The sequence below is a fragment of the Anthonomus grandis genome, chromosome 2, assembly GCF_022605725.1.
Source record: "Anthonomus grandis grandis chromosome 2, icAntGran1.3, whole genome shotgun sequence".
NCBI lineage: Eukaryota > Metazoa > Arthropoda > Insecta > Coleoptera > Curculionidae > Anthonomus > Anthonomus grandis.
Window position 1 is genome coordinate 17,660,700 of NC_065547.1, and position 12,656 is coordinate 17,673,355.

Sequence of the window (12,656 nt, forward strand, 5' to 3'; positions counted from 1 at the left end):
TGTATTTTTGTTTTAAATTTTCATACATCAGTGGGAGACACCTGCAACTGTAAGAAAAGTTGTTCAGCAAAACGTGCTGATCAAAATATGCCTTGTTTTCATTCTACAGGTTGTTAAAGTTTGTTTGCTACATTTTTTAAACAACACATGTAAATAATTGCATAAGAAACATTATATTTCTGTGCTTTAGAAAAATAGTATTATCATATATGACGAAAAAAATATACATATAATACATAAAGTGGTATATTTCATAAAAACATTAAATACTAATAAACGAGTTTGGACGGCTCAGTTGCGAATTAAGTTTCTTTTAATCTAAGCATAAACATTTGATGAGAATCATACTGAATCCAACAATATTACAATTTTAGAAACTACTTAAACATAAAATAAAACTTCTAGTTAAAAAAAAAACTCTTTAAAATATTCGAGAAATAAAAATAGATTCTCAACTCTTATTTTACTACTAGTAATGGTAATTGTTCTCTAACCTAAGTTTCCTTAATACCTAAAAGTGCACTTGATGCATAAGAATCAATGTTACACACAGTAAAGGCACACAAGACAGTACAAACACTTAATAAAACAACAATTATGTACATTCTAATAAGTATTACCCAAAAAACATCAATTTTTAGATCTATCTGTTATTAGGTCTAAGTTTAAGGTAAGGGAGCAAAGACACCAAAATTGTACTATTTCTAGTCTCAATATTTGGTCCTTTCTCCACCTCCCAAACTGCTCTCCACCTCAGAGGTGGTAGCCTGAGACTCCAGTGAATGTTGAGCTTCGCTCAAACTAGACATGGTATATTTACTGATACTACTTGGAATAGCAGGGTCATCTCCGGTGACTAAAGGAGCTGTAGAGGGTGTTACGGTTGACTTAGTAGTAGTTACACTGAACCTACTGGCATTGTCGAGACTGTGCTGTGGGGCGTTGTAGGCCGGGAGCCCGCTAGAGACGGGACTGTTGACGCATTCAGAGATTGCATGGTGCCCATCTGGTTAAGTTTGTCATATGAATCAAAAAGATAATCAAAACTGCTTTAATAATAATGTTGATTTGGAACTAATGTCGCATAGCTTGAGAAATACAATTTTTAAGCATTGTAAGCACCCATTACCATTGGTATATATATGCTTTGTTATTTTATTTCAAAATGCCACTAAGTCACACAGGTGAAAATATAAAAGCTTTATGCTCTAAAAACTCATTGAAATAAATATATTTTATAAATGTAATTTCAAAAGCAAATGAATTATTCACACACCACACTAAAAATGATCCTCTTACCCAAATGAAAACCTCCAAATGGCTATAATAAGCAAGACATGATAAAAATATGATGATTTAATGATAGAAATCTGCAGCCTAAATGCGATACATTTTATTTATAAAACTAGGCTAAAACATGCATAGACTAAAACATGTTGTACATACACCTTTGTAATTCCTTAATTAATAATAAATTGAAAAAAAAAACTTCAGTCATAATTATAATTAAACTGATCTTAACTTACCCTTAAATGTGCCAAGTCTTCCAACTTAGTCAAGTCAGAGAGTTCAATGTATAAAGAATACACCAACACCCAACCATAAAGAGAGCATATGAGAAACAATGCCCACATCAAACACATAAGCACATTATAAGCAAATATCATATCGTTTACTATGGAAAAGAATAAGAATGCTAAAAACCTAAATATCGTGAAAACAGCAAACACATAGAGCCAAGGCAGCATTTTCTTCTCATATTCCTGAAACATTAATTTAGTAATTTTGGGCCAACAAAACTTTCTATTTTAACTCACCTTCCTTAGAGACATGATAAGCATTATACTGGTTATGAACACCCCAACTGATAAGAGGGCAGAGAACACAGCAAACATTACCAAGGCATTTCTTACTAAAAATTTAAATATATTTGTGTAATTTGTTCTTTGGTGATTTCATTTACTTACCATGTCTTGACCCAACATAAACAAACTCATATGATATAATGTAGTATCCATAGTGTGTGCTACCAGGGGCAGCCATAGCATAACAGTATAGATCAAAAATTGCTGTTATAATTGTGAAGATTGATAACACCTGTAAAAAAAGGCTTAATTGTGCTTAAAGTTTTAATTGTTTTCTTATTAAAAAAAGCTAAACTAGGAGATATTTAAAAAATGCTAATGCTTTTGTAGGGTATTGGTTAAAATACTTCAATGCAATTTTTTTTTTAATTTCATTAATATTGCTATAAATATATCCAATACTGTATGTTCTTTTAGGCATTTAATGGAAGATTTCACCTTAAAATGTAATCCATATATTCCCTAATACCTTAAAGGTATTAGGGAATATTTATGGTAAAGGTCTAGTTTAGCAACTTTCTAACAACTAAACAATTTTCAACAACCTAAATGTGTGCAACTTTATCCGAAACAATATTCCGATGGCGAAATAGCGAATTTTCAAGTGGATTTAAAAGAGAAGTTGACATTTATACATTCATTATTTACAGAACCTATATAGGTTCTTCCAAATGGACTCACTGAAGGCGTGATTAAAGAAATAAAAATATAATAAATAGTATTATTTATTTATTAAGTAACAACAGCCTGAGGACCAATGAGATTTTCATTTCTAAATTAAGTAAATGTAATTTAAATGTCTTTAAGAGTATATCCTTGATAAGAATAGTAAAAATAAACAGTTTTTTTAACTCTAAGCTTACAAACTTTAAAAGAGTTTTAAAGAACATTTTGTACTACCCACCTTACAACTTGTCTAAATGATTTGTAGTGTTGCAACTTTTATGGTTTATGCAATTTTGAATTTGTATTGATTTTAATTAGTTTGGATACTTGTTTTAATTGTTCTAAATTATGGATTTTTATTGGCTACTTCGGCATTTTTTTTAACTGATAAAAAGGATGCATTTATTGCTTACTGTAAGTTTAAGTGATTAATATGGAGTTTTTATAAAGAAAAAAAAGGGGGCATTTATTTCCAACTGCTTTGTTACCCAATTACAGGAAAGAATTTGATTTGAAGAAAAAAAAGAAAATAATAAAAATATGTTGAAGTTGGTACTTCAGCATATGCAGAGCAGGAAAGAAAAAAGAAAATAACAAAATATGTCTAAAAATGGAAAATAAAAATGCTTATCATTCTATGCACTTAAACAGACTATCTATATACATACTAAAAAGAGTCATCACCTATCTACTTTATACTTCCTATAATGGATCTTAAACTGTCAACAAAAATATTGCACCGTTTATGTAAATTAATATTAATATAAGTCCTAGCAGGATTTACATAAAATAATCTAAAATGCCTGGAGTTTATTCTTGGTACCCGAAAATTTAATCCAGCAAAAAATGTGGTCACAACAGTCAATCTTGCTATATTCATAGGTTATATAAGAATCTTATGGAAAAAATTTCTCTTCTTTTTGCTAAGGGTTTAATATTAAATTTATTTAAGTATAATTGACTATCCAAACCTCTTGCCAGAAAGACACCTTTTTGCATCATAAGTAATTCCCAGATCTTTTGCCTCATCCACTTTGGTTAACACAACATTATTTGATGATTTGGTTAGTAGAGTGTTCCTGAAGAAATTGCGTCTGAAGTTTGAAGCTAACTACAAAGTCCAATGTTTCCTGAAGCCAGGAAGTACAAACAATGAACTGATTTATACTGCATCATCTATGGTTAAGGAATTTACAGAAAATGATACGTTGATTTTAATGTTAACTGGTATTTGCTCATCATTCGATATTTTAAAAATTTTTATACATTTACATAGCAATAGTTTAGTGATGACAAGCCCTTACATGTATCCAAACCATAATGTAATTTATAATAGCAATAAGGCGCTCTATAGAATATTTCATGCAAATAATATTAATCTAAATAGAATTTTAGAGTCTAATCATGCCAGCAACTTTGGATCAGATTTGGCATCATTACTGTATACCCATATTTTAAAACATTTCAAAAGTAGCATTTCATCAAAAAATGTGTGGTCCACAATAAAACCAAGTAATCAACCTGGATTTCTAGATACTGACTGTGATAGGGATTCTTTTTTATAGATAAATACACAGAAGATGAAGCTCACTCATACTCTATGAATAACATTGAAAATAAGAATGCGAAAAGTTTCAGTAGTTTTATTTTAAATATACAGTCTCTAAGAAATAAAATGGACTAGCTTGATCTTTTACTTGATTCATGTGATTTTCCTGATATTGTATTACTAACTGAGCACTGGTTAAAGCCTAATGAATGTTTCTTAATATCTGATTATATTCCTATATCAATTTTTTGTCGGCGACACTCCATAGTTATATTGGCTGATGACTTTAATATTAACTTCACTGATGTAAGCTTGCTATCATATCAACCATCCCTTTTAAGTATATTGGAATCTTATGACTTAAAGATGCATGTTCTTTCACCCACACATATAACATCCTCATCTGCAACTACTATTGATTATTTGTGTACAAATTTAAATGATGTGTCATGTAGAGTACTCTCATCTGGTATTTCTGACCATTCTCGCTAGGATTCCATGCAACACTGTATTTCCTTCATCTCATTATATAGGAAGAATTTTCACTTTTCAGCATAGCAAATTTCAATGCTTTTTCTTCTACTACAGCTTTGGTTAATTGGAATGCAGTTGAAATGGCTCCTGACCCGTTTACTTTGTTATTTCATGTGCTATGTGACAAAATCAATCAGTGTTTTCCTAAAAAAAAAGAGGCTTAAAATGAAAAATAGAAAACCATGGGTCACAGCAGGCCTCAGAACTTCAGCTAAAAACGTCCGTTTTTTGGCTAAGTTGTGCAAGTATACAACTAATGCAAATATTATTCTTTATCATCAGAAATATCGTAGTCTATACAGAAAGACGATAAAAAAAGCAAAGGTTAAATATTATAGTGACCTCTTGAATGTGTCCTCAAATAGGCAGAGAGAATGTTGGTCAATTATAAATGACTTCAGGCATTCTCACAAGAAAGTTTCAGAACCAGAAGTAAGACCAAATAGTTTAAATGATTATTACTGTAATATTCCTCATTTATTGCTCAAGGATGTGAATACTAATATTGATCCTTTGCATTATATTCAACAAGTGTCAGTTCAAAATTCTTTTTTCTTTTATCCTGCTAGCCTTACTGACGTAGATGCAATTAAAAGCTTAAAAAACCATAAATTAGCTGGAGCTGATGGAATATCATCAAAATTACTACTCTTTTTGCCTGACTCAGCATTGAGTGCCTTAGCTTCTGCCATAAACAATTCCTTTCATAATGGCATCTTTCCAGCATGTTTGAAAGAAGCAATGGTTATCCCTCTTTATAAGGGTGGAGATTTGAGTGAGCCTTATAATTTCCGTCCAATTTCTATATTATCTACCCTCTCCAAGATAGTTGAAAAACTTGCAAAAATTAGAATGTTGTCTTTTTTGCAACATAATTGCATTTTATCTGCAAATCAGTTTGGATTTCAAACGGGAAAAGGGACTCATGACGCTGTTTTCGGCGTTCATGGAATACTGCTGTCTAAGCTTAATAAGTATGGCTTTAGAGGTGTGGCATTACAATGGCTGGAATCCTATCTGTCTAATCATACTCAAAGAGTTACAGTATCTGGATGTTTATCAGATTTCAGATCCCTTAAAACTGGAGTACCTCAGGGTTCAGTGTTAGGGCCACTATTATTTTTGCTCTATGTAAATGATTTGGGTTCATTAAAACTGCAGGGCAAAGTGATTCAGTTTGCTGATGATACCACCACTTTATGGAATCATAGAGATTCTGATAATGTTAGAGCCCAGGTTTTTAAGGATCTTAAGATTTTTTCGGAGTGGTGTGCTGCAAACAGGCTTGTATTTAATGTGGGCAAAACCTTTATTATGGGACTTAAGTGTGACGTTCAGAGCCTTATGTTTAGTGAAAACTCCCCCTTGCAATACAAAGAAAGTTATAAGTTCCTTGGTATTACCATTGATGGTCGCCTTCGCTTCAAAGATCATATCCTAAATCTTGCATCAAAATTAACCTCTGGATGCTTTGCAGTAAGAATGGCGGGGCATGAGCTGGGAGGGGTAGTTGCACATTCAGTGTACTTTTCTCTTATTGAGTCCCATCTTCGTTATGGCTTGCCTTTTTGGGGTTTAAGCAACAAGGGATTATTAAACATAATTTTTGTGATTAAAAAAAAGGCAGTTAGATACCTATGTTCCGCTGGGTTAAGAGATTCTTGTAAACCTCTCTTTATATCTCAAAAAATCCTAACTCTTTTTTCTCTTTTTATCTTAGAGACAGCTACTCTTATTCATAAATGTCCTAAACCTCCCTCTAACACTGGTCATATGACTCGCCAGGTTAATGATTTTCCCTTACCAATCCCTACATCCTCCCTCACCAAGAACTCACTTATATACCTTAGCAAAAAAATTTACAACCATTTTCCTCTATGTATCAGACAAATTTTAGAAGTTAAGAAATTCAAAAAGAAATTAAAATCACTTTTATTATCCAGGGCATATTATAGCCTTGAAGATTTTTTTAATGATACCTTTTGACCTGTGCTCTGACATCATTTTAGTGTTTTAGTTTTGTTTCCTATTAAATATTTTAATTTAATTCCTCTAAATTCTGTTTTATTGACAGCTTTACTTATTTTTTAATCAAATTTATCTAAAAGATGCTTTTTTTTTAAATTTTTTCAATCTGTTTTGTTATAATTAATTTTGGTAATGTGTGTACATTTTATAGTAAAATGTTTTAGATGTTATGTTTGTTTGAAATTTGAAATTCAAAGTCAATTTGGAATTTTTTAGTTTTTAGGATGGGTGTACACAAGATTTTGTTCTTTTGTTTGTTCTAGAAAATGAGAGAATAGAGCATTTATTAACATTTAAATATTGACATTGCACCTATTCTCAACTTTATTAAGATTTAGCTGAAGGAATTCACAATCCTCTTCAGTATCTATTTTTGTGAACAATTTTATATCATCTGCAAACAGTAAAACACTGACAAGACAGTAATTTGGTAAGATCTTTTATAAATAGTAAAAAGAGAAAATGGATATGTAGTGATATTTTTCACAAGCTTAGATGTAATTTATTATATAATTTCAATGTAAATGGATTCCGTTAATAAATAAATAAATAAAAAACTGCAAAAACTAACTCAAACTGCTGTCAGAGGGTGAGATTTGCCAATATTGACTCGGAAGAGGGTGTTTGCACATAGGAGTGGCTGTTATGGACCCTTTATTATTTTCGATATACATCAATGATCTACTACTATCATGTCAAACTTTAAACTTTTTCTTTATGGACTTTAATCCTATGTTTTCACTCATTTAAAAACATAGCTGTTTTTAATTTTTCTTTATGTCATTCTTATATTTCCTATGCCATTCTTGCTTTGGGCCATAGTGGAGGAGCAAAAGAACATTTTCAGGCTGCAGAGAATGGCTGTATTGTAGCAGGTTTGCCATACAGAGTGGACTGCAGACAGGTCTTTGTAGATTTAAAAACATTAACATTACCTGGTCTGTATATTTATGCACACCTTATTTATGTAAAATGCAACATGCACAATTTTTTGAGTTATATTTATATTCACAAGATATTTACAATATCAACACATACTTTAGAGAGAACATTCCCCAAATTTTCATAGACTGAAGTGATGCAGATATCCCATAATGGCTTACTATATGTTTCTTTAACAAATTATCCCTAATAATTTAACATCTGCCTATACCTACGTTTAAAATAAAAATCAAAGAACTTCTTTTGTGTGTCTTATGATTTAGTTTTTTTTAAATGATGCTATTTTATAGATAAGGTTAAATAAAAATATGTATTTCCCACTGTTAAGTATAAATATTTCTTCTTTTACTATAATATTTTAGGTCTATTCATCTTAATTATTATCATATCAAATATAAAGTTAAGTAGAGCTGTGTATTTTATATTTTACCCAATTAGACTTATATCAGTATTTTGTATATTGACATCATTAAACTGAATTGAATTGAACATTGAAACTGAAATTATAAACACAACTCTTGTTCAACCTCACTTAAAATTATGGGAAATTAGGGTCTAGTTTTCCAAGATGTGAGGAAACTTTCCTATAATGTCATTTTATGGTAATGAGTAATTTTATAAAGTAAAATAAATTCTTGAAAAATGATTTTCTGATGCTTTTATAGTTGGGGTGGGTTAAGTTGGATTTATACACATTTGTTCCATGATTTTACATGCAATTTTCAGGAAAATTGCTAAACTAGATCTTTACTATATCCAATATTGCTATTACACAATAATACTACTAGTTACATAAAATATATTATATTTTTTAAGGTTTAAGGGGAATTTCCATAAGTTGATTCCATATGATCAAAAGGAACGAGGGAATATTTAGAAATAGGATTGGATTCTTGGAACTCTACAGATGTTAACTAATTCAAAACCAGAATTATGAAATATGGAACCAAAACTACTCTAGTAAAAGTTTATTACAAATAATTTTAAACGATGATGATTCTGATGACTTATTCATGATGCCAAAGCTGTTCTATAGTACTAATTATCTTACCAATGAAAAAATAGCAACAATCATAGAAGCTCTCTGTACATCCAGGAATATAGCATCTTGTACCAAGGGTTTTCGATACCAAGGAATTTTTAAAGATTTTAAACTCTTGGCACTCCTCAAATTTGCACTGCTCCTTGTAGTTACGTGGGAATAAACACTAGGGGTGCCTGTAATTGATCTGTTTCCTGCCATTTCTAGTTTTCTGGCTAAAATCTAATGGATTTTTGTTTAATAATAAAAATTTCACAAATAACCGATTTTTGAATGTAAACAAAAATGGGTTTGAGGAGAGGTGTCACAGAACACAAATATAGAGGTGTGGTTAGCTTCTGAGCAGTGTTGCCAAGTTTAATTTTTTAATTCCGCTAGAAATATTGCAAAGTTCCGTCAAAAATCCGCTAAATTTTTTTCCCGACATCCGTTTAGAAAAAAAGTATACAGAAAGAAATTAGTCGCTTTATTTTAATTGATTTTAACAAAATTGAAGCTTCATAAACATCTACATTTAACTCGTCGTCGCTTTCCGTTGCTCTCGTTAAGGGACATCGTAGATGACCCAGCAGAGGTTGAGGCTGAAGTCTATGGTTTTGCTTATTGTTATACGCTTGCATTGTTCATACCATATTTAATACTTTGTCTGGGAGATTGTATCAATAGCATGTTTTCTCGTGTCGCTTTCTTCCTGACCGTATACCGGGTGGTGCGTCGCCGAGCGGAACATATTCAACTAAATGTAATTGCAAAATTTCCAAATTTTCGGTTCAGGTAAAACCAGACACCAGCCACCAGCAAACAATTTGTTATAAGGCTTTGTCAAATCTGACGTACAGCCGAATACAAGAAATGTTTTGTTTTTCGTTTTATCAATCTCACAACCATACATTCAAAGTAAGACACGTTAACATTACTTTTTTCTCTAAGCTTTTATTTAATATAACAATGAAGTTAAACCAATAACAATTATTATTATCGATTATTAAAAAAATAATTTTATCATACTTAGAATTTAATTAAACCAATAGCAGTATCTGAAATATTTTCAATTTATTTTCCCACTAAGCCTATCTGGTTCATTTTAACCATTAAACCTATTGTTAGTAAATTCGAGTCCAAAGACATTGCAATAAATAATTGTAAATGTTTAACTCAGAAGATCGAAAATAGATCCGAAAAAAGAGAGAACAGAACTCTTAATATTTTACTAAGTGTCGAAAAATAAAATACAATAACTTTTTTAAAAATAATAGAGAATTACATAAAAACATCAATTAATCAAATGTTCAAACATCCCCCCATTAACAGCTAAACAATATCCTAACCGATCATAAAATTCATTTCTAACGTTACTAAGTTGATATTGGGAAATTTTATTACATTCTAACGAAATAGCGTTTTGTAACTGGTTTTGATTATCAAATTTTACACTTTTATAAATGGCACTTTTTAAATGACTCCACAAAAAGAAGTCATTCGGTAAAAGATCAGGTGACCTGGCTGGCCAAAGTATCCGGTACCGTGGACCAATAATATTGCCGTTAAAAGCATTTTCCAAGCACTCTCTAACCATACGGGCATTATGGGCCGGCCAACCATCCATTTGGTACCAGATCATTTGATCTTCCTGAACAACTTCTTCCAATGCGGGTCCAATTTGATTTTTAAATAAGTCCAAATAGGTTTTAGTTTTTCGGTTATAGTCCATAAAAAAGGGTCCAATGATATGGTATCCGATAATTCCCACGAATACATTTGTTTTTTGGGGATATTGTGTCCGAGTATGAACAAAGCGATGTTCATTTTCTTGGCTCCAATACCGGCAATTCTGAACATTTGGTTCATTGTTGAGGGTAAATGTACATCGGTAAAACTAATATAGCTTAAAAAAATTCTATCATTATTTGTTCTTTCCATCATTTCAAAACAAAATGCCATTCTTAGCTCTTCATCTCCTTCCTGCAGCTCTTGATGTTTTTCGAATTTATACGAATAATATTTGTGTTTTTTTAAAGTGCGCAATACCGTTGTATGATGTTTATTTACCTCTGCCCAAGAACCCTCGTACTAACCATCTTGTTTTCCTCCACATTCAGTAGAATATTAAGATCTCTGTTCTCTCTTTCTTCGGCGCTATTTTCGATATTCTGAGTTGAACATTTACAATTATTTATTACGGTACCTTTGGACTCGAAGTTATTGACAATACGTTTAATAGTTGAAATGGACCGAATAGGCTTGGTGGGGAAATAATACTGCTCTAAAACTATTTCCCGCATAATGCCACTCAATTAATACTATTTTTTCGTCGATTGAATAATTCATCCTTGTTTTCAAATATCGACTGTCTCTGATTTATTGACACTTTTCCTCACGTCAGTGACAATATTCATTTTACTGGTGCCCGTTTGGTTTTACCTGAACCGAAAATTTGCTAATTTTGCAATTACATTTAATTGAATAATTCAAGATTCGCTTATTAAAATTTTTTGAAACTTTGCCAGATTGGTCTCTTCAAAAATTTATCTTACATTTTTTCTATAAAATGTACAGGGATGCCAATAATTGACTCCCTTAAAATTTACATGGGTTTTCCTATGTTCCGCTCGGCGACGCACCACCCGGTATTTAAGACTGCATTAACCATATCTTGTTTCATTTTGTTCCGAATTTTTTATTTTACTTCATTCATTACACTAAATATTCTTTCGACTTAAATATCCTATCGCTCTTTGAAGGGATTAGTACCTGTCGCGTCTTCATATTCCCTAACTTCTAACCAAAATTTTACCGTATCATTAATATCGCTTCATTTGGTGAAGTTAATTGCTCTCCATTGGGTTTAAATTAATGTGATTTCATCTCCCGTATATTTTTGATGAAACAATAATGGGGCCAAAGATTCTTTGTGGATCCTTAAAACATTTTTTGCACAACAGTAAAGACGTTCTTTGCAAAACTTCGATATTGTCCGGTAACCTAAAAAAATCATTGTATGGAATATTGAGTACAACAAAGACAAAAGTAATTTACCTTAGCGAAGTTAATGAATCAATTTAATTACGAAATCAATACATCGAGCCCGAAGACCATGTTCAGCCTGTTCTCTAAGTTTGGCTTCTCTCATTTTCGAACTTTTAGATTCAAATCCAAATCCCAGGTATACCTTTGTATCCATATAATCCTCCACATGTATACTAAGACGATCAATGTTGGGACATGGCAGTTCTATTTTGGATACTGGAAAACCAATGAGCGTCGTTAAATCCGTAAATAATTTACAGGGATCAGCATTTTTTGCTTCAAATAATTTATTTACCCTTTGCAAATCTTGAAACATTTTGTATAAAAGGTCATCTTTACAGTTTTGTCGGTTAACCTCAAAGTATGTTGTAAGCTGAAGCCATTGCTTAAGAACTCTGTCTACCGCTGAATATATTGACAGCCATCGAGTTTGAAAAGCTCTTACAATTTTAAGTGGGTCGTGACTTTCATTAATTGTCCGATATAATTCCTTATATTCACCCTGCCGAGTTGATGATTGAGAGAACCAATTATAGCATTCAGAAATTAAGGAAGGGTACCTTCTGAAGCATGTGAGACAGCGAGCTGAATTGAATGGCAGACACACGAACCAGAACTAATTTGGAAATATCCTTATGTGAGAATGACATATACCCCATTATTAACACCTGTCATAACACTTGTTTTGCACACGTTATGGATTCCTAGGCCAATTATTTTTTTATAATCCAAACCATATTCGTTTAAACTATCTTTTACCGCACTAACAATACCAACAGCTGTACATTTAATGAATGGAGCAAACTTTAAAAATGTAGTGGTCATTTTTTTCAACATTGTGCTATAATATATTATGACTATACCAAGGTATTTTTCAATGCTAATATCTGTGGATTCATCAAGTAGAAGACTAAATCTTCCAGACCCAATATCTTGTCTTAAGTCATGCATAAAGTGCGCACTTAAAATATTTTTTATAATACTCGGACATTTTGTTCGATGT

The 12,656-nt window shown here is 31.6% G+C and overlaps 1 protein-coding gene and 1 long non-coding RNA gene across 3 annotated transcripts; both read right to left on the reverse strand.

Annotated features, from left to right (window-relative positions):
- Positions 1–230: 230 nt before the first annotated feature.
- LOC126748517 (uncharacterized) lies at positions 231–8,964 on the reverse strand. 2 transcript variants are annotated; one of them, XM_050457811.1, is made up of 5 exons: positions 8,636–8,964; positions 1,968–2,097; positions 1,818–1,912; positions 1,705–1,763; positions 231–1,006 (listed from the first exon to the last, which is right to left on the reverse strand). In XM_050457811.1, the coding sequence occupies exons 1-5, from the start codon at positions 8,825–8,827 to the stop codon at positions 985–987; spliced, it is 498 nt and encodes a 165-aa protein (XP_050313768.1). In that variant the 5' UTR covers positions 8,828–8,964; the 3' UTR covers positions 231–984. The 2 variants fall into 2 exon arrangements, with proteins under 2 accessions (XP_050313768.1, XP_050313758.1); XM_050457801.1 differs by having other exon boundaries at positions 1,527–1,763; positions 8,636–8,954.
- Positions 8,965–11,246: 2,282 nt separating this feature from the next.
- Positions 11,247–12,621, reverse strand: LOC126733438 (uncharacterized). The gene is made up of 3 exons (XR_007659711.1): positions 11,949–12,621; positions 11,663–11,869; positions 11,247–11,608 (listed from the first exon to the last, which is right to left on the reverse strand). It is a non-coding gene; the product is annotated as an uncharacterized LOC126733438 (long non-coding RNA).
- Positions 12,622–12,656: the final 35 nt, after the last annotated feature.

What these genes read in the sequence shown, in the direction of transcription:
- LOC126748517 (XM_050457801.1), bottom strand. Translation starts at nt 8,827, where the DNA reads ATGGCAGGAAACAGATCAATTACAGGCACCCCTAGTGTTTATTCCCAC. An exon ending in TTATGTTGGGTCAAGACATG is followed by an intron (nt 1,913 to 1,967) that starts GTAAGTAAATGA and finishes TTAAATTTTTAG; the next exon opens with TAAGAAATGCCTTGGTAATG. An exon ending in AAGACTTGGCACATTTAAGG is followed by an intron (nt 1,007 to 1,526) that starts GTAAGTTAAGAT and finishes AAACTTAACCAG; the next exon opens with ATGGGCACCATGCAATCTCT.